Genomic DNA, 22,489 nt, shown 5'->3' on the forward strand with positions numbered 1-22,489 from the left:
CCCAATGTGGCTCAGCTGGTTAGGAACACAGTGTCCATGAAAATACAGGTTTGAACCCTGGCCTCGTTCCGTGGCTTAAGGATCTGTGTTTCCACAAGCTCCGGCATAGGTCACAGATGTGGCTCAGATCCAGCACTGCTGTGTCCCTGGCGTGGGCCGACAGCAACAGCTCTGATTTGACCCCTAGCCTGGGAACCTCCCATAAGCTGCAGGTGAGGCCATTAAAAAAAAAAAAAAAAAAGGGTGTCATGAGACCACCCAAAAGGTTTAAGGATTTTGCACAACATTTAACAACAGTACTGAGCAGAAGTAGGAGCTTCTGTCTAGCAGAGTCATAAAAACTGAAATACTTATCTGTTCACCTAGGCCCATTCCTTACCTTCCACTGGAAAACATTATTTTATGCAATGAGGAGTAAGGAATTAGGGTAAGGAAGTTAAATTTTCCGACATACTACAGTAATATGAAGGTGCCTGATTCAGAGTCAATGCCCCCCAATTTTTTTTTTTTCCTTTTTGCCTTTTCTAGGGCTGTTCCCGTGGCATATGGAGGTTCCCAGGCTAGGAGTCTAATCTGAGCTGTAGCTGCTGGCCTATACCACAGCCACAGCAACGCAGGATCCAAGCCGCGTCTGTGACCTACACCACAGCTCATGGCAGCGCCAGATCCTTAGCCCACTGAGCAAGGACAGGGATCGAACCCACAACCTCATGGTTCCTAGTCAGATTCATTAACCACTGAGCCACGACTGGAATTCACCCCCCCAATTTTTATCAAGTTTTTATTTAATATCTGAGAAGGTAAATAACTTGCCCAAACTAGTCACTGATATCAAACCGTAGTCATTTTTTTTTTCTTTTTAGAGCTGCACCTGTGGCATATGAAAGCTCCCGGGCTAGAGGTGGAATTGGAACTGCAGCCGCCAGACTATTCCACAGCCATAGGCACGCCGGATCTGAGTCGCCTCTGTGACCTATGCTGCAGCTTGTGGCAATGCCAGATCCTTAACCTACTGTGATGCCAAGGATTGAAATTACCTCCTCACAGAGACAATGTTGGGTCCTTAACCGGCTGAGCCACAATGGGGACTGCTTAAGTCATTTTTAAAGACCATGATTTTTCAAATATACTATGCTATGCATAATCCACCGAAACTAATCTGATCCAAATCCTCCTGGGCCTTTTATTTTCGCCATGTAAGATGGATTCACAGGCTGCATCTAGTTTTTAACATCTTAACCTATCTTGTCAAATTCTGCAAAGAACTGCCCTAATTCTCTTGTCCTTTAAAAGACAAATCACCCATTTCCCACATTCTCAGCTTTCTTTAGGTAATGGAAATGCAAAATTACTTGCTCAAAAGGTTCAAATTTCAGAATGACTGGCCCATAAGGATCTGCTGTATAGCAAAGGGAACTCTACCCAATATTCTGTGATAATTTACATGGGAAAAGAATCTGAAAAAAAAAAAAAAAAAGGATGTGTGTATAACTGAATCACCTTGTGCAGCAGAAATTATCACCTTGTAAATCAACTGTACTTCAATAAAACTTTAAAAAATGAAAAAAGTTCAAAATTCAATTTGTATAAAATTTTCTAATATAACTTTTTCAGAGTAATATTTATGAAAATAATTTCTAAGTCCAGGCGCTCATGTCTGGAAGCCTTGCTGCTCTCAGTGCGCCCTCCCCTCCCCCACACAAAGATGCCACTTTGCGCAGTTTTTAACATTTTAGGCAAGCATGGACAACAGAAAAGGGGAGGGGTGGGTGGAGATGTCTTTGCTAACTTTTAATCAGTGTTTCTGTGTCTATAGCGTCTGTGGGTCTCCGTCAGTACAGTAACATTCTCTAAAATATTAACTGCGTGATGCTAGCACTGGGGGAGGAGGTGACTTCACCAGGTTCTTCCGTCTCATCATCCACCTTCTCTTTTCTCCAAATCTTTTGTCTCTTACCAGTCCCCCCACTTCATCCCCGCATCACCTCAGTTAATAAGGTCTGTGGGCTCCTCCAGGAAGGCAGGTCAGGATCACACTCAGCCATGTTCATAAGCAGGAACCATTATTTAAAGCCTGAAAAACCACACTGCCTGAACTCTTCAAATGAGTGAAACTGATATGAGCAGGGAAGCCAGCACGGTTTATCTCACGAGACTGGATAGGGTTCCCTGGGCTGTACAGTAGGACCTTATTGCTTCTCTTGTCTAAATGTAAAAAAGATTTTGATGCTAGCAAAAAAGTCCAAAAACCATTAGACTGGATGAAATCTCAGGTCATTTCTTATTTTAATAATTATCTAAAATGCAAAAGGGCTAACAAATAATATCTACTGAATTGCTTGCAAAATTATGCCCATATGGGCTCTGAAATTTACTGAACAACTTTGACTAATGGGAGACAGTAGCTTCCATTATGTAATATACAAGCAGAAAATGTTTTTATTCTATTCCTATTTACAAGAGATTCTTTTACTCAATACAAGTGACTACTAATGTAATTCCTGATTCCTTACCAAAAAAAAAACTTTCAAAATTTAGGAATTTTATGGCCCAGTTTCTGTTTCTGAATGGACTCCGAGGTGTTACTTGAACAAAATGTACTTCCATGACATGTCAGACCCCTTGTGTTTGGAAGAGTACGGCCTTGTCTAAATATCCTTGATACACAACATATGTACGGGTTAACAGCCATATAATTTACTCACGTACATAAAAGCCAATGGCTCTAGACCTATTTTCATGCCCAAAATCTTAATTCTAGATTTTACTTTCCCCCTTAAAGATGGGTGAGACAGGGTTTTACTGGATAGGGAGTAAAGATTGGTTAATTGATACTTACCTGCGATAACTGTGTAGGAATATTTACCCTTAATTTTCAAATAGTCCTTTTTCTTTGCACACACAGGAAGCCCTTTCAGCTTGAATACTTAGTGGAAATCACTCTTCTCAGGGCTGGGGGCAACTCACAGGGCGTAGTCAGCCACGCCCCACAGCCTGCCATTGGCCACGCCCTGCAGCCTGCCATTGGCCACGCCCTGCAGCCCGCCACTGGCCACGCCCCGCCCCACCCCACCCCACCCCTCGAGGGCCCAGCCCACCTTGTTTTCCAGTCTTCCTCGGACTTGGACCTGTTCTTGCGGGCCGCTCTTTGTTTCTCCTCAAGTCGCTTTTTTTCTTCACTAGCTTGATCTAAAATCAGCACATCAATGAAAAACAGTCATTCTGCAAGCAGAGACCACCAGGCTCAGCACTAGCAAACTTTATGGAGTCAGGTATCAGCACATCTCCATTTTATCAGAATACAAACTCCACAGCCAGACATCATATTCAAAGGTGAGCACATCCCCAAGCCCGTGAAAGGCAGCTGGCACTCAAGACCCAGTCGTCTCCTTCTACAACCTTTGCCCTTAACAACGTCTGCCTTTACTCGGAGAACCTGCTTACTATTAATGCCAAAAAAAATTAGGTTAAAATGCTTTGGTAGGAGTTCCCATCGTGGCTCAGTGGTTAATGAATCCGACTAGGAACCATGAGGTTGTGGGTTCGATCCCTGGCCTCACTCAGTGGGTTAAGGATCCGGCGTTGCCGTGAGCTGTGGTGTAGGTCACAGACACGGCTCGGATCTGGCGTTGCTGTGGCTCTGGAGTAGGCCAGCAGCTACAGCTCTGATTAGACCCCTAGCCTGGGAACTTCCATATGCCACAGGTGCGGCCCTAGAAAAGTCAACAAAGACCAAAAAAAAAAAAGCTTTAGTGAAAAATTGGGTGGAAAAACTGAATACATGCTTAGCAAGACCTCACAGAGCTCTTTCATATTCCATTCCTAAGAAACTCAAACAATCCTGCAAAACACTGTTGTACCATCTCAGATAATCAAAGGGAGCATCAGTGTTTGTTACAGCAGGCGTCTCAGCCCTGCCCTGCTGACACAATGTACCCCGTGATGCTTTCTGGGGGGCTGTCCCAGGCACGTGAGCAGAACCCCAGGCCTCCATCCACTAGATACCAGGAGCAACTCCCCAGGTGTGACAGTCACAAGTCCCCAGATGTGGCCACACGTTCCCTGAGGGAAAAACTGCCCCCTTTTTGAGAACCACTGGATTAGAAGCCATTTAACACCACAAGATAAAAATGTTATAATTAACCAGGTCCAACTTCTTCTTTGAGATTCACAAGGCACTATATAAATTCTGAGATATATCAGGAAAGAACTAGTTGATAAAGATGCTATCATTTTCTAAATTCCCCTCTGACACGTAAGGCCTGCCTCTGGTCATATGCACTGTATTAAATTCTCAGGGAGGATCACTGAGGAAATTAAATAGGAGCAACTAAAGTCTATCTCAGATTCCCAAATTTAAAACAAAGGTTACAGAATTTAAGTTGAATTTTAATTAAAAAAAAAAAATCTCTAGCAGAGACTTGTACCAACATAAGAAAAACCAAGTGCTAACCAACAAAAACGCTAACAGTCACCAGGAGTGAAACCAACCATCCTTCTCAAAGAAATTCATCTTCTCTGGGAACCCATCGGGCATTAGTTACCTATTTCCCCATTTTCCATCGCTCTGATGTCAGGTCGTAGCCTGCAGTCTGTCTTCGGAATCACACTCTCCATTTCCTTGTCGACTTCATTTAAAACCATTGCAAAGCTGGTAAAATTATACATCTGAAAAGAAGAAAATGTTCAAATTTACACCAAGGCGTGATGCAAAATGCAACCCTGGAAGCATTCCTCCGTTTTGTAGTGATGACAGCTGGCCTTTCTCAGACTGCACATCTCAGGGTTCAGCCAGTCAGCCTTCCTCCCGAGTGACTGTTCAGAAAGCCTCCCAGAAGCCCCACCCCAAGGCACCCTTGCTGGCCAAATGCAGGAGGGCTGGGCGGCAGGAATGCCCAGGGTCCTGGGGCTAAGAGGCAGGCAGAGGGATGACAGGAACAAACCACCCTCCTGTCCCTCAGTTCCGCCCGGGCTGGGGCAAGGGCACGGTCAGCACTGAAGATACAGTGAGGCCACGGCCGGCAGGCCCAGCCTCACCTGGGCCGAGTTCGGAGGCCGCGGAGCTATTCGCCACAGGAGAACGCTTCCGGGGATAACGAACACACTCTCTGAATCCGGCATGGGCATTTCATCCGACTCCTCGGAAGTGCTCATCTGGAAGAACCAAGAGAGGGACAAAACTGAAATGCCTTAAAAAGGATACATTCACAAATGCCACGAGAAGCACCGCTTACTGCACAGCATTAGAATATAATTGCATGAGGGCTGGGGTACCATGATTTTAATGCTCTCACATCCTCACTAGCCCAGGGCAGGGAGCCCAAAGCACAGGTCAAACGATGGAATAAGCACTGGGAGCCTCGTGAGCTCTGTGTGGTGTCTCATCTAGTGTTATCTGCACTCAAGGCACTACTGCCACCACTGTCGGCATCCTGTCTTTACTACTGTGTTTAAAATTTTTTTTTTTTTTTTCTTTTGGCCGTCCCATGACACATGGAGTTCCCGGGCCAGGGATCAGATCTAAGCTGCAGCTGTGGCAATGCTGGATCCTTAACCCACCGTGCTGGGTCAGGGATCGAACCAGGGTCCCGGGATTCCCAAGATGCCACCAATCCCATTGCACCACAGTGGGAATGCCATGTTTTAATATTTTAAAAGCTTTTTTAAAAATACAAAATAACTTCTTTTGTATTTGAGTAATTACTGGAACATTATGAGAGCCAGAAAAGGTTAAATTCTTGGAGCAGTTAACTAAATTTATCAACAACACAAACCAAGATGGAGTTTGAAAGCCTCTGATAAAACAAGGATTTAAAAAGATGTCAGACTAAAAAGGAAACGAACACGTCCTCTGGCTGGGCCGCCCCCACCCGCAGGCAGAGCTACGCCAGCGGCTCTCTGTATATTTAGTCCTTACGTAATAAGCCTATGGCGATGTATTATTGCCATAGCTTCATATATAAAGAATTTCAACCTTTGGAAGGTTAAGTCATAGTCCCAGTGTCACAGTTACCAGATCTAAGATGCCTGGCTGAAATATGTGGTTTTAAAAACAGCAGCAGGGAGGTGACAAATGGATGATGACAGGCTCCTCGTGGCACCTGAACATGAGAGATCAGTGGTGGCTGACACACGCGGAGGGCGAGACTGGACATAGGTGAGCGACTGAGGGTGGCATTCTCCCTTCAAGGGGCAAGGCCCGCTTTCTACAGACTGGCAATGAGGGAGACCTTCTGGAATTGTGCCAATGCCCTAGGTGCTCCTCCCACCACCCCGTGGAAGGAGGGTGGGGGCAGTGTCTTCGCCAAGTGGCTCGTGCTGTCCGGGCTGCAGCTGCTGCCCAGCAGTTTGAATCTGAGCATCCCCTCGTCCAGTCCCGCCAGGCCCCTGCTGCCAAGAAGGATCAGGCCACCTCCAGAAGGAGGGGACAGCAGCAGCCACAAAGGGAGTGGTGAGGAGAACAGCTGTCACAGAGCTGAAGGGGGATAAGGGGACAACAAGGCCCGGGAGGAGGTGCCCTGCTCACTTAGGGGCCCCAGTAACCCAACTCATGACAAAGGTCGCCCAGACACACAGCTTCCATTTCTGAGGGAGGGCAGGGCTTCCTAATTCTGAGTGATGCTCTGAAGCCGAGCAGGAAGGGCCACCCTGCCTCCGCCCCCAGCCCCCACACCTGTCTGACGTGAGAGTGCCAGCACTGTCCCCACTTTACAGATGACAGCACTGAAGCAGGGAGGGGGCATCTGCCTGAGGCTGAAGCAGAGGAGGCAGGACTCTAAGCAGTTCCTGCTCTGAACTGAGATACCGGCCCTGGAAAGTAACCTGCCCGACACCTCCTGTCCCTACAGGTGCAGCCGCCCTCAGCTCTGGGCCCCCCAGCCTCTGGCCTCACGCGGGCAGAGCCTGTGCGGACCTAACAGTCTCGTCGGGGAGAAGCCTGTGAAGCGGACAGCAGCCCTCAACTGCGACGCTCTCATCCAGTAACCCCGGATGCGGAAGAGGACAACACAGCTGCGAAAGCATGAAAACGTAGGTCCTCATGCGTGAAATTTTAAATATTCACATGATCTCAACTGCTAATGCACAGCAACAGAAAGAAGGACAAGGACATGTCCTTAGTGAACTCCAGCTTTCTGAAGTGACATGAATTCAAGGCCGTATGTGTAACTGCACCCCATGCCACGTAAGGTTCTATCAAATCCCTGCTACCAGGAGACCATCTGCTCATCAAGAAGGTTCGAGGAGAGAAATCACATGCATTAGCACCAAGTTCAAAGAGGTTGCAGATGATGCACTAACATGCCACCTGCAAAGGGTTTGGTACAAATGTCAAGTCCAGGAATGCCTTCAATACCACCTTCCGGGATGTTCACCTGTTTGCTGTTCTTCTTCTCGTCGGTATTTTTCTTATCATTTTTTTTATAAGCGTCAAACGTGGCGGGGTCAACACTGTATAAACATTCTGTCCACTTCCCATAGAGGGCGCAGACCTTCTTTTTGCTGTCAAGAGAAACTGATATTTAGCCAACAATGAAATCAGTATTTTGCTGCAACTGCCTCATATTATAAAGATGCTGACTTAGTATCAGATCAAAGAAATCGATATTTTCTTACAGAAGAAAGTTTTTCCACTTTGCTAAAATACTTGTTGACTAAGTAATGGCAGATTTTTAATGGTGACATTTTATTTAGTGAATGACACCTATACTGTTCAACATTTAAAAGGGAAACTTTTACCTTTTATCTTGAATGTAGCCTTCGACTTTGTGCAATTCCTTACCAAAAAGGCCACATGGCTTAAAATTCAAAATACATTTGTCCCCAGTCCTATAAAGAAAAGAGTAAGCTCAGGTTACATGGAAGAAGCAGTAGAGAACAGGGACCACGCTCTCCTTTCCAGCAACACCTGCCAGGCTCCACACAGAGAACCCTCATCCACAGTCAGTACTGGACCTGCCACGTAGAAAAGGGAAGCAAGGTTCATAAAGAATAAGTGACTGGGGGAGTTCCGTCATGGCACAGTGGAAAAGAATCTGACTAGTATCCATGAGGAGTGGGTTCGATCCCTGGCCTCGCTCAGTGGGTTAAGGATCCAGCGTTGCCGTGAGCTGTGGGGTAGGTCACAGACACGGCTCAGATCTGGCATTGCTCTGGCTGTGGCATAGGCCGGAGGCTACAGCTCCGATTCTACCCCTAGCCTGGGAACCTCCATATGCTGCAGGGGTGGCCCTAAAAAGACAAAAATAAATAAATTAAAAATAAGTGACTTGCTGCTATGGAATGAATGTTTTTCCCCCCCGAATTCATATGGGGAATCCCTAGTCCCCATGTGAGGGGATTTGAGGTCATAGGTCATAAGGGTGGAGCCCCCGTGAATGGGATCAGTGCTCTCATGAAAGGAGATGCAAGATGACCTGAGGTCGGCCATGTCTCCAAACAAGAAGATGGCCAACCTCACACCAGGAAGACAGCCTTCACCAAACATCCGATCTGCTAGCGCCCTGGCCTTGGACTTCCCAGCCTATTATGTCCCAGTCCCGTGAGACATAAATCCCTGCTGTTGGCGCCACCCAGTCTATGGTGCTGTTACAGCCGCCTAAGCCGACTAAGACACCTGCCTAAGGTCACAAAGAAGGATCTGAACACAATTCAACTTTTATATTCCTCCTGTCATCCAGCCTCATGCGAACAACAGAAACTGAACAGAATCAGCAGTGTGCGCCGGGGAGGTGAGGGTGAAGGTTCACAGAGGCTGTGGGAGCCCTGAGCTCTACTAGAACTTTTTAAAAAAGACTGCGGAACCCTCTGACGACAACTGTAGGGACCAGTGAGGACACCGTAGTGTCTTACTTGTGGTTTGTGATCTCCACGTTGCCGTACTGCTCAATCCACAGTTTACCCACAATGATATTATGAACACAGCAGGTAGGATTTGTCCATGTGTAAGCTTCGTTGTGTCTGGAAAACAAAAAGAAAACCCAGACTCAGAAAAGCACGTGACATGTATTATTCTGTTTAAAAAGTGCATTTGCTGGGAGTTCCTGTTATGGCTCCGTGGTAACAAACCCAACTAGTAGTACGCATGAGGATACAGTTCGATCCCTGGCCCCAGCTGGTGGGCTGAGGGTCTGGTGTTGCTGTGAGCTGTGGTCGCAGATGTGACTCGAATCCCACATTGCTGCAGCTGTGGTGCAGGCTGGCAGCTGTACCTCTGATTCGACCCCTAGCCTGGGAACCTCCATATGCTGTGGCTGCTGCCCTAAAAAGCAAAAAAAAAAAAAAAAAAAAAGGTGCATTTGCCTCACATGCCATTACTCAGAATAACCAATCAGACTGCTGGAGACAACTAAACTCTAAGACTTAAAAAAACTCTCGGTGTTAACTCACCATAACATAGGCATCATGTGACTACTCTTACTGTTCTTAAAAGGATGCAAAAGCTTAAGAAACAAACTATACTTCAAGCAAACTCCAAATAAACTATGTGTATAATCATTTTAAGCAATCAAAAGTTTGGTAAAAACATAAAAACCAGAGGTATAAAATAAAGTTGAAGGTCAATTTAGTACTTTCCAGAGAGAATACTTGGCAGTTCAACCAAGGGGGAAAATTTATGTACATGAATAAGCTCCAGTTTTACCTGCTTTGCTTTTGAAAACATTTGTTTTACATCTTCATGCATTTATATTTAAATTCATTTTTAATATATGAACAGTAAAATTTGCTTTTCTTGGTGTATCTAGCTCTGTGAGTTTTAGTGCATGTATACAGATCATGGTAACTACTACCACAATCAGAATACAGAACAATTCCATCACAGCCCCTCTAAATTCGCTCATGCTGCCCCTCTATAGTCAAACCCTGCCCCATCCCTAATCCCTAAACAACTCAGCTGTTCTCTGTTACAACAGTTTTGCCTTTTCCTGAATGACATTTAACTGAATGTCATATAACACTATGTAACCTTTTGAGATTAGCTTCTTCGGTTGTGTAATGTATTTTAAATTCGAGGTATCAGTGACTTTTTTTTTTTTTCTCATTTCTGAGTAGTATTCCACTGTATGGATGTACCATAGCTTAACCATTCACTCACTCAAGGACACCGTGTTGCTTTCAGTTTGGGGGGGTTATGAATACTACTACCATAAACAGCTGGGCACAGGTCTTTATAAAAACATAAGCTTTCACTTCTCTAGAGTGAATGCCTACAAGTAGATTACCAAGTCATGTGGTTAACACATGGATAACTTGGTAAGAAACTGCCAAACCATTTCCCGGAATAGCTCTACCATTTTAGATTCTCACCAGCTGGCTGTTCTACATCCTTGACAGCACTTAGCATTGTCAGTTGCTAAAATTATTTTGACTTTGGACATTCCAATAGGTATACAGTGGTATATCATTATGATTTTACTTTTGTATTTCTCTAATAACTAATGCTGTTGAGTGTATTTTTGTGTGCTTCATTTGCCATCCATGTATCTCTTTCAGTGAAATATCTGTTCACATCTTTTGCCCAGTTTCTTATCGGGTTGTGTGTTTCCTAACCGCTGAGTCTTGAGAATTCTTTATATACTCTTTATATACTATACAAGTCCTTTGTTGGATAAATGATTTGCAAATAGTATTTACTCATCTACAGCCTGTCTCTTTACTCTGAAGACTGTCTTTCACAGAGCAGAAGCTTTTCGTTTTGCGTAATCCAATTACCAATTTTGTCTTTTCAAAACTGTGCTTTGGGATTGTATCTTTATGATATCATTGCCTAATCCATGGTCATAAAGATTTTTTATGTTTTCTTCCCAAAGCTTTATATAGTTCTACCTTCTATTTTAGTCTATGATTTTGAGTTTTGTTTCAGATGTAAATTGAGGTTTGTTTTTTAACACAGGCATGTCCAACTGTTCCCACAAGATGTGTGGGAAGAACTCTCTTCACCGAATTGTGTTTGCACCTTTATCAATGATCAATTGGCCACATTTCTGTGGGGTCAGTTTTTCGACTCTCTTCTCTATTCCACTGAAGGATGTATCATCCTTCTGCCAATTCCACACTGTCTTGATTCTAACACCTTTAGCATCAAGTCTTAAAATTAGGATGTGGGAGTCCATTAATTCTGTTCTTTTCAAAATTATCTTGGTTGTTCTATTTCATTTGCTTTTCCATACAAATTTTAGAGCCAACTTCTCTGTATCTATCAAAAATCATCCTGGGACTTTGCATTTGGATTATGTTAACATAGATTATTTATAGATTGGCTAGGGGAGAACTGACATCATAATTACATTTAGGATTCCAAATTCAGTGAGACATAGTATGTCTCTCCATTACATGATATTATTTGATTACTTTCATCAGTATTTTGTAGTTTTCGGCATGTGGATCTTGTAAATATTTTATCATCTTAATTCTACTAAAGAGCCTATCCCGGTTATTATATTTGTTACTGAATTTTTCAGTACTAAAATTTCCAGAAATACTTCTCTTTCTTTATTAGAATGTCTTTCCATTCATTCTAACAATGGAACATGTTGTAACAGCTGCTTTAAAGTCTGGTACAAATGTCAATATCTGAGTTGCATTGGGGTTAGTCTGTTGATTGTTTTTTCCATTGTGAGTTATTGAAATTTCTGTTTCTTTGTAATTTGGGATTGTATTCTGGACATTTGAATATTATGAAACTTGGGTCTTTTTTTTTTTCCTTTTCCTTTTTCCTTTTAAGACCACACCTGCAGCACACGGAAGTTCTCAGGCTAGGGCTGAATTGGAGACGCAATTGCTGGCCTACACCACAGCCACGGCAGGCAATGCAGGATCCGAAGTACGTGTGCAACCTACACCATGACTTGTGGCAACATCAAATCTTTAACACACTGAACAAGGCCAGGGATCAAACCTGAGTCCTCAGAGACACTATATTGGGTTCTTAACCCACTGGGCCACTACATGAACTCCTTTTTTTTTTTTTTTTTTTTTCCTTCTTTTCCATCTGGGTCCTCTTAAAATCTTCTGATCTTTGTTTTTATTAGGTACTAAGGTATCAACAGTGTTTCTGTTTCAGAACACAGAAACTTTCCATGGCCTTTGAGACTACTACTGGTATAATTTTCAAAGTCTATGTAGTGCTAGTCAGAGCCACCCCTCAGGAGCCATTTAGGAACCTGGGCATCGGCCTACACAATTCAGATCTCAAGGCCTCCGATGTGCCATTTTGGTTATTTCAAAATGAGCAGCAGGATGAGCTTAGGAATTCAGACGTTACCTTGTGGAATGGCTTTCTTGGGCTCCCTCTCCTCTGTGCTCCCCCCACCCTCTCAGATAGTAGAGGCATCTTTCCTCTGGCCAAGGCCAGCAAGCTCTCTGCTGCACTTTGTACCTCCCACGACAGGTCTCCCTCTGGGGCAAGGTGGTGAGAGAAAAAAAATAGAAAAAGAGTAATAGGAATTCTTACACTTCTTGAATCACAGAAGCCCCCTTATCCAATTCCTCAGGCCAATTAGGACTTTTCCTGAGTTTTAGGTAAGTTTGTGATGGCCACTGCCCCCCCCCACCACAGAACTGTAGCTGTGGGCCTGGAACCTGCTTTGAGATAAGGCTGGATGAGAAACATAGAAAGGATTTCTCCTACTTTCTGCATCCTGCCAGGGTATCTTTCCCGGTGCTCTAACAAGAAAGAGAGGGCTTCTCCTGGGACTTTGCTGTCAGCTTCCACAATCCATTTCTGGGATCTGGGCTGCTCTGACTCTGAGCAAGGTTTGGGGAAGGGGGCGGGGGTGATAAAACCAGGAGACTCACTGCTATACTGGTCTTAAGGTTTTTCTCTCCTTCCCTAAAGGGGCTGTGATTATTTATTTGTCAGAATCTTCAAATAGTTGCTTTATGTCTTCTGTTCAGGGTTGTTGGACAGATAGGCTGGAGTGTGTTTACTCCATCTTGATGAGAACTGCAATTGATTTTGAATTTAAAGCTACATCTTTTCTTTTCTAAAAACTCTATTCAACTTATTCAAACTGAAAAAACAAAAACTGTTTACCATTTCTCCCACAGCCCACCTCTGGCAGCCACCAGCTTTTTTGCTGTATCCATGTGCTTGGTTGTCTTTTTTGTTTGTTTGTTTGTTTAGTTATGTAGGAATTTATTTTTTAGGTTTCACATTTAAGAGAAATCATACAGTGTTTGTTTTTTGCTGACTTATTTCACTCAGCATGATGCCCTTGAGGTCCATCCACATTGTCACAAGTGACAGTATTTCATTCTTTTTCATGGCTGAATAATATTCCATTGTGGGCATACACAACACAATTTCTTTATCCATTCATCCAGTGATGGACACTTAGTTTATTTCCATATACTGGCTGTTGTATATGTTTAATAAAGCTTCAGTGAACACAAGGGTGCAGACACCTTTTCATGTTAGTGTTTTCTTTGGGTAAATTATTAAAAGTAAATTTGCTAAATCAAAGAGTAGCTCTATTTTTAATTTTTGGAGGAACTTCTAGGGGCCAGAACTTTCCATAGTGGTTGCACATATGTATATTCCCTCCCACAAAGTAGAAGGGTTCCCTTTTCTGCCCAACCTCACTAACACTTGTTGTTTCTTTTTTGATAACAGCCATTCTAACAGATATGAGGTGATAGCTCCATGTGGTTTGATTTGTATTTTCCTAATGATTAATGAGGTAGAGCATCTGTTATTCATATGTATTTCTTCCTCAGAAAAATGTCTATTCAGATCTTCTGCACATTTAATTGGATTTTTTTCATTATTGAATTGTATTAGTTTTTATATATGTTGTGTATTAGCCCCTTATCAGATATATATCAATTTCAAAATATTTTCTCCCATTCAGTAGGTTGCCTTTTCATTTTGTTGATTTATTGCACAGATCCCTTTTATCTTTTGTTGTTGTTGTGTTGTTGTTGTTGTTGTTGCTATTTATTGGGCCGCTCCCGCGGCATATGGAGGTTCCCAGGCTAGGGGTTGAATTGGAGCTGTAGCCACTGGCCCACGCCAGAACCACAGCAACGCGGGATCCGAGCCGCGTCTGCAACCTACACCACAGCTCACGGCAAAGCCGGATCATTAACCCACTGAGCAAGGGCAGGGACCGAACCTGCAACCTCATGGTTCCTAGTCGGATTTGTTAACCACTGCGCCACGACGGGAACTCCCTGTCTTTTGTCTTTTTTTTTTTTTTGCACAGATCCCTTTTAGTTTGATGTAGTCCCATTTGTTAATTTCTGCTCTTGTTGCTTTTGGTGTCAGATTAAAAAAATCATTACTGAGACCTTTGTCAAGAAGCCTACTGCCTAACGTTTTCTTCTATGAGTTTTATGGGTTTTAGTTCAGTCAAGTCTTTAATCCACTTTCAGTTATTTTTGTGTGTGATGTATGAGTGGTCCAGGTTCACTCTTTTGCACATGCCTGTCCAATTTTCCCAATGCCATTTATTAAAGTGACTTCTTTCCTATTGTATATTCTTGCCCCATTCATTGTAAATTAATTGCTCCTACATGCATAGGTTTATTTCTGAGCTCTCTATTCTGTTCCTTTGATCTATGTGTCTGTTTTCCTGCCAATATGACACTGTTTTAATTACAATAGCTTTGTAATGTGGTGAAATTCGGGAGCATGATGCCTCTAGCTTTGTTCTTTTTGAAGAATGCTTTGACTATTTGTGGCTATACTACAGTCTTCTGTTGTTGCATACAAATTTCAGGGTTGTCTGCTCTATTTCTGTGAGAAAAAAAAGTCACTGGAATTTTGACAGGGATTGCACTGAATCTGTATGTTGCTTTAGACAGTATGGACCTTGCAACAATATTAATTCTTTCAGTTCATGAGCATGAAATTAAGAAAACAAACCCATTTACAACTTCATCAAAAGGAATAAAATATCTAGGAATAAATTTAAACAAGGAGATGAAAGACCTGTATGTTGAAAACTGCAAGACAGTAATGAAAGAAATAAATGAAAAGCTATTCAATGGAAATCTTTTTTTCAACTGTAAAAGAACTTTCAATTTACCTAATGTCTAAGATGTGCCACACAATTATTTCAATATTTCTCAAAGTGAATTCATTTTGAAAGATGGTTAAACATTATCAACATGATACACAGAAAGCTTTTCTTATAAGAACTGTCACAGAGTGATTAACTCTATTTTATCTTAAAATTGATCTGAACAAACACCACAGTTGAACATCAAGTTTTTTACATATACCTAGACTGATTAGCAATGGCTAGCTATTGCCACATTTCTCAAATTCTTTTAAACACAAGGAGATAATTTATACTCTGTAAAAGCAGTTTTTCTCCAGCTTCTGAACAAAGAGGTCAGATCTGTGTATAAGTATATAAATGAGTAGGTGAACATGAAAAAAGTTAAAAGACTTGATTCCAACTCACTCAAGGAGCTCCAATGTGATGGTTCCTTTGGGTTCTGCTTCTACGCTCTTCCCCCAGAACTTCAGTTTGGGATAGATTGAGCCATGAAAGATGAAATCATTGTTTAATCCCTCAGCATGAAATGCACTAATGGGTGGGTGATGGCTGACCTGCTCGGAGATGAGTCTGAAACCAAGGTCATCCCTTGAGATTAAAAAAAAAAAGGAAGAAAAAAGTAATATCATAATCAACTCTTATCATGGAATGTGTATATTATTGTCATTTCACAGTCAAAAAACAATGTTAAAGTATTAAGCAGGTCTGACAAACAATTCTTTGTTATCATCCTGATGAAAGAATAGCTTAACATGAAAGACTGTACAAATGCAATCCAACTATTACATTGCAATGTTATTATAACTCTAGCCACTTGAATATATTAAACTAAAGACCCACAGTCATCTGGGTGATTTTCATGAGTTGACAATATTAGCCATGTAAATTTGAAACTCATCATTCCATTTATATTAAGATAAAGAATCTAATGTGTTCCCTTTCAAACATCTGGGGAATAAGTGTGATCAAAACATGTGGTGGGAAGAGAAAAATTCTGAAAAATTAAAGCCAAATGAATTCCCAAATTGTGTGTAAAGAAGCAAGTTATAGCAGGTAGACAGAACTGCATTTCTAGATACATTCATGGCCTTTATGCTAACAGTGTAAATCTAGGCTAATATATTTTATATGGTTATTAAAAAACCCAGGAGTTCCCTAGTAGCTCAGCAAGAATCCAGTGTTGTCACTTGCTATGGTGTGGGTTTGATCCCTGACTTAGGAATTTCCGCATGCCGCAGGTGTGGCCAAAAAGCAAAACAAGATGAAACAAAACACCCAATCGTGTCTTATGGTCTACATAAGAAGAAAGAACGTTAATTAATTCCACAAGATCAGGAATACTGAAACCCTTGTAATTACTTTTAACAATGGCTCATTTTATGTATGTTTCCATATTTTTGACATAATCTCTAAAACGATAACAATCATAGACAAACATCAAAGCTATTAACTTGCTCCAGTCATACAAAATGTTGGCAATGCTCATAAAATAGACATCTATAATGTGTCTATGAGTGATAAAAATCATGCAAATTCAACTAGCCACCTGGAATAGAGTGAAAGATCTTACCGCACTAACTCATAAGTCTCTCCCAGAAGTGGGTTGAAAGGCTTTCCAGTGCGTTCCCACTGGGAAGCAACAGCAGATACAGCGAACGCAGCTACACACTGAGGACAGAGCATTAGGAGATGTTAAAAATAGCCTTGCCTGCTCCTCATTCTTTCGGGAACTGAAATTCTGCTGAAGACAGTAATTTACAAAATGGTTTTGAGGAGTTTAAATTGCTTTGTATTTTTAACATGGCTTAATAAGCAACTTAATAAGCAAATGTGGATATTCAGAGTGAAAATTACTCTCTCTCTTCCTATAGGTCATTCCCAGATATGCTTTTTATAACAACCCTGAGAGCTCTCCATGTTCCTCTCAAGGACTTTAAAGAACTCTCAAATCCGAAATCACTTTTCATTCCTTTAAAATTTCTAAAAAGGACAACACTTTAGGATGGGGCAAAGAGAAAAAATTAAATTGGTACCAAGTCCAACATTGGCAACATTGATTTATATAAATGAAAGAACAGAAAGACTCCATTTAGAACACTATTGCTCTGTCTGATGGAGAACAATGTATCTACTATACTCTCCTTGTGTCTAGTCCATCCGTAAACATCGCATACATGTTTTCAGAAAAAAATTAAAAAGTGCAATTCCTTGTTGTCCTGTGTTTTACCCTATAACAGTATGTTGTCTTTCTATATACACATAAGTGTAAGTATACAAATTTATGTGTGTATGTCTATGTTCATTCCTTCTTGAAAATACTCTGAGAGTCTGAAGCAAAGGTTGAATTTATCCCCCCCTACCACAAGGCAACTTTCTAAAACAAGGACTCAGAAACAGCTCACCAACATCCAGGTTTGGTTTGGGACCACCTTCTGCTTCTCTTATAACTGTCATTGGTCTTTCAACTACGGTGGCACTATGACTGGAGGGTTGAAGGGAAGGAACAGAGAGGACACTGCCAACACAGTGACTATGTCTCAGTAACATCTCCCAACCTCACAATGGACTTAATGTGAATTCTGTGTCTCTGTGTGTGTGTGTGCGCTGAGAGCACAGATGGGCTGCTGGCACAGAAGTCTTGTGAGACTTTAAACCTTTCCCAGTGCTTGCTTGACACATACCTGCATCCTTTCCACAGGATCGGCCAGTGAACTGGCCTTGTGGATGAGGTATGTATGCTCCATATATTCAGTGAGTCGTTGGAGGAAGCTCAAAGGTTCGTTAAATATAACGGGCATGGTGATCTTGGAGAGCTCCTATTTAACAAGAAAATGGAAACTGTGATGGTCAACATTCACGGTGACCGCATCTGCTGCTGTCTGTACAGAACACGTACCTGGTAAGGAAATAAAAGATTACCCAGTCTACTTGCAATTGACTGGTGGACAATGAGATGATGATTATTAATAAGAAGTCTGCCTCAGATTATAATTAGGAAATGGCATACAAAGGTGATAGAGACACAAAGACCAAAAATCTTCATGGTTGGCTAAGGAGCAATCACATATACCATTTTTGTGGATAATTTTTCAAAGAAATTTCAGACTCTTTTTGACTAACATTGAAATTTTCTGAGCATACCAATCTACTCTATGTTGTGAACTGGGGTACTAAAAGGTTGTTGCGTATTTCACAGACTAGGTTTTAAATTCTGTCTGCTAGAATAACACAATCACAGTAGACTTCCAAAAATATCAATGAATGAGCAGGGGTCCTCTGATCTGAACTGTAACCTTTCAACTGTGTTTACCATATCCTGCCACCCAACAGTAACACCATGAGTTCTTTAAAAAATCCATTAGGTAACAAACTTATCATGGTTTTCTCTGGAATATTCCAGCGGTCTCCTCAACCTTCCACCTACCCTTATTTACCTTTCTGGTGGGAATCAGGTTTTTCACGAAGCCTTCTGAGTAGAGTCACATGGTCAGGTGACGAACCCCAAGGCACCATCCAGGTTGAATGCCACCTCTTAGCTCTGACTTCCTTCCTCTCCTCTAATCATCCACTCTTGGGAGTTCTCATAGTGGCTCAGTGGTTAACAAACCTGACTAGTATCCATGAGGCTCCCTGGTCTCGCTAAGTGGGTTAAGGATCCAGCATTGCTGTGAGCTGAGGTATAGGTGGCAGACGTGGCTTGGATCTGGCGTTGCTGTGGCTGTGGTGTAAACCAGCAGCTATAGTTACGATTCAGCCCCTAGCCTGGGAATTTCCATATGCCACCTATGCAGCCCTACAAATAAAAAAGACAATAAATAAATAAATAAATCCGCTCTTACGGATCTGCACAGCTAAAGTAACCCTCACAAAACTACAATTGGAATGCATTAAAAAGAATAAGCTGGGAGTTCCCTTCGTGGCTCAGTGGTTAACAAACCCGACTAGGATCCATGAGGATCTGGGTTCGATCCCTGGCCTCACTCAGTGGTTTGGGGATCCCAAGCTGCTGTGGCTGGAGGTGCAGGCCAGCAGCTATAGCTCCAATTTGACCCCTAGCCTGGGAACTTCCATATGCCATGGATGCGGCCCTAAAAAAATCAAAAAAAAAAAAAAAAAAGAAGAAGAAAAAGAGGAAGCGCATTAACATAAAATACTGTAGAACACAGTCAGACATGCAGCAGCTCAATGTAATGAAAAGAAATGGTAGGTTTACTGCTGCCTCACTGGGAAGACAAGGAACAGGAATATGAGGAAATAAAGAAAAGAAGCCTCCAATGCACATACCCTGAGATCTCAGTAAGTGCAGAAATTCACTGTCGGGGCCAAGTCAAGAAAGCTGGGGCTACCAAGGCTTGTCTTAATTGAGATGTTTCAGACTCTCTTTCTTCTACTTAAAAATATCTTCATGATATTTTTAAGGAGAAGACAAACAAAACAAAACTAATACTTTGCCATTGCTAATCTATGCAGTGGTAAGAACTCAGAAATCGACTGAGTTCCACCGTAGGCTTTCTCCTTTACTAGCTGTGTGACTGGCGAAGTTAAACTCTAGCCAGCTTCCTTATCAATAACATGTCACTAATATAACTGTATATAATATAATCAACTACAAAGCACTGTTATAAGACTAATATTTGCAAAACACTTAGACCAGTTCTGGGAACATTAGTAAGTGCTATATGTATTTGTTAATTTTTAGGAAGTCTATATACAGACATAACCATGAACTATTCAATCTTATCTTTTAAAACATGAGAAAACATGGTTTTAAAGTAAATTTCTGTAAGGGGAATTTTTGGGTCAAAGGTGTGTACTATTTAAAATTTTTATAGTTATTATCAAGCTGAATGCCTTCCAAAAGCCTGTATCAATTTCTACTTCTACCAAAGCTGCCCTGAAGTCAGATTTACTTTTAACATTGAAAGGAGGAGCGCTACTTCCAATCTGTACATTCAATCATGTTCACTTTCTTTCTTTCTTTTTCTTTTTTTTTTTGTCTTTCTATGGCTACACCCATGGCATATGGAAAATCACCAAATCACCAAGGAAGAGAGCAAGATGAAAGGAACAAAGGAATTACAGAAGAGTCAGAAAATACTGAACAAAATAGCAATAGTGAATCCACACCTATCAGTAATTACCTTGAATGCAAATAGACTAAATCATCCAACCAAGAGACAAAGCGTGGCTGAATGGATTAAAAAAATCCTAAAACCAAGACCCAACTCTGTTGACTACAAGAGATTCATTTCAGCTCTCAGGGCACACACAGATGGAAAGCAAGAGATGGAAAAAGATATACCATGCAAATGGAAACAAACAAACAAACAAAAGCAGGGGTAGTTATATCAGACAGAACAGACTTTAGGCCAAAGAATGTAATAAGATACAAAGACAGTCATTATGTAATGTAAAGAGGTCAATTCATCAAGATGACATAACAATTATATTTATGCACCCAACATGGATGCATAGATAAACAAACATTAACAGATCTTAAAGGAGAAACAGCAATACAATAAAAGTAGGGGATTTCAATACTCTACTTTCAACAAGGTATATGTATCAGATAGAAAATCTTAGTAAGGAAACAACAGGCTTAAACAACACATTAAATCAAAAGACCTAAGAGACATACACAGAACATTCCATCCAATAGTAGAAAACACAATTCTTCTCAAGCATACCTGGGACATTCTACAGGATAGATTGTATATGAGACCACAAAATAAGTCAGTAAATTAAAAAAGACTGAAATCAAATCAAGGATCTTTTCTAACCACAATAGTATAAAATTGGAAATAAAGTACAAAAAGAAAATTAGGAAATTCACAAATATGTGAAAGCAAACAACAAGCTACTGAACAATCAACAGTCCAAAGAAGAAATCAAAAGAGAAATAAAAAATAGCAAGACATGAATATGGAAATAGAGCATATAAAACTATGGGATGCAGCAAAAGTAGCTCTAAGAAAGAAATTCATAGCAATAAATGCCTACACTAAGGAACAAGATTTCAAAAAGCCTAACTTGACACATTAAGGAACTAGAAAAAGAAACTAACTTCAAAGTTAGTAGAGGGAAAAATAACAAAGATCAGAATGGAAATAAATGAAACAGAGATTAAAAATATCAAACTAAAAGCTGGTTTTTTTAAAAAGACGAAATAGACAAGAAAAAAAGAGAGAGGACTTAAGTAATATTATAAATGAAAGGAGGTATTACAACTGATGCACAAATACAAAGGATTGTAAGACTACTATAAATAAGCATCTAACAAACTACACAACCTAGAAGAAATGGATAAATTCCTAGAAATATACATACAATATGCCAAAATTGAAACATGAAGAAATAGAAAATCTGAAGGAATCAATTATAAGAAAGGAGATTAAAACAGTAAATAGGAGTTCCCGTCGTGGCGCAGTGGTTAACGAATCTGACTAGGAACCATGAGGTTGCGGGTTCGGTCCCTGCCCTTGCTCAGTGGGTTAACGATCCGGCGTTGCCGTGAGCTGTGGTGTAGGTTGCAGACGCGGCTCGGATCCCGTGTTGCTGTGGCTCTGGCGTAGGCCGGTGGCTACAGCTCCGATTCGACCCCTAGCCTGGGAACCTCCATATGCCGCGGGAGCGGCCCAAGAAATAGCAACAACAATAACAACAACAACAAAAGACAAAAAAAAAAAAAAAAAGTAAATACACACCTGCCAACAAACAAAAGTCTAAGACCATATGTCTTCATTAGTGAATTGTGCCAGGTATTTAACAAAGTATTAATATTGATCCTTCTCAAACTATTCAAAACAAACAAAATGAAAAAAAGGAGGGAACACTTCCAAACTCATTTTTATAAGGTCAGCATTATCCCGATACCAAAATCAAAGAAAATTAAGGTCAATATCCCTGATGAAGAGAGATGCAAAAGTCAAGAAAATATCAGTAAGCTGAATTCAATTAATACATTCAATAATACATTAAAATATACCATGATCAAGTGAGATTTATTCCAGGGATGCAGGATGGTTCAACACATGCAAATCAATAAATGTGATACACCACATTTACAAAATGAAGGATAAAAATATATAATCATCTCAAAAGATGCAGAAAAAGCATTTGACAAAATTCAACATCCTTTCACGATAAAACTCTCAAAGTGGGTTGGGGAAATATACCTCAACATAATAAAAGCCATAGATGACAAGCCCACAGCTAACATCATTACTCGGTGGTGAAAAGCTGAAAGAAAGCTCTTTCTATAAGCTCAGAAATAAAACAAGGATGCCCATTCTCACCACTTTTTTTCAACATAGTACTGAAGTTCTAGCCAGAGTAATGACAGAAGAAAAAGAAAAGGCATCCAAATCAAGCAGGAAGAAGTAAAATCATCTCTATTTGCAGATGCCATGATATTATATCCAGAAACCAATAAAGACTCCACCAAAACACCATTAGGATCATAAATGAATTCGGTCAAGTTTCAG

At 41.2% G+C, this 22,489-nt stretch overlaps 1 protein-coding gene across 6 annotated transcripts in view; it reads right to left on the reverse strand.

Annotated features, from left to right (window-relative positions):
• OSBPL1A (oxysterol binding protein like 1A) overlaps positions 1 to 22,489 on the reverse strand; it is a 221,513-nt gene that overhangs the window by 1,393 nt on the left and 197,631 nt on the right. For all 6 annotated transcript variants that reach the window (XM_047793943.1, XM_047793944.1, XM_047793942.1 and 3 more), the window contains 9 exons: positions 17,687 to 17,821; positions 16,576 to 16,673; positions 15,411 to 15,593; positions 8,851 to 8,958; positions 7,738 to 7,827; positions 7,374 to 7,500; positions 5,038 to 5,154; positions 4,545 to 4,668; positions 3,099 to 3,189 (listed from right to left, as the gene is read on the reverse strand). In XM_047793943.1, coding sequence (XP_047649899.1) covers positions 3,099 to 3,189; positions 4,545 to 4,668; positions 5,038 to 5,154; positions 7,374 to 7,500; positions 7,738 to 7,827; positions 8,851 to 8,958; positions 15,411 to 15,593; positions 16,576 to 16,673; positions 17,687 to 17,821 — 1,073 coding nt within the window. The remainder of the gene's footprint in view (positions 1 to 3,098; positions 3,190 to 4,544; positions 4,669 to 5,037; positions 5,155 to 7,373; positions 7,501 to 7,737; positions 7,828 to 8,850; positions 8,959 to 15,410; positions 15,594 to 16,575; positions 16,674 to 17,686; positions 17,822 to 22,489) is intronic.

The sequence above is a fragment of the Phacochoerus africanus genome, chromosome 8, assembly GCF_016906955.1.
Source record: "Phacochoerus africanus isolate WHEZ1 chromosome 8, ROS_Pafr_v1, whole genome shotgun sequence".
Lineage (NCBI taxonomy): Eukaryota > Metazoa > Chordata > Mammalia > Artiodactyla > Suidae > Phacochoerus > Phacochoerus africanus.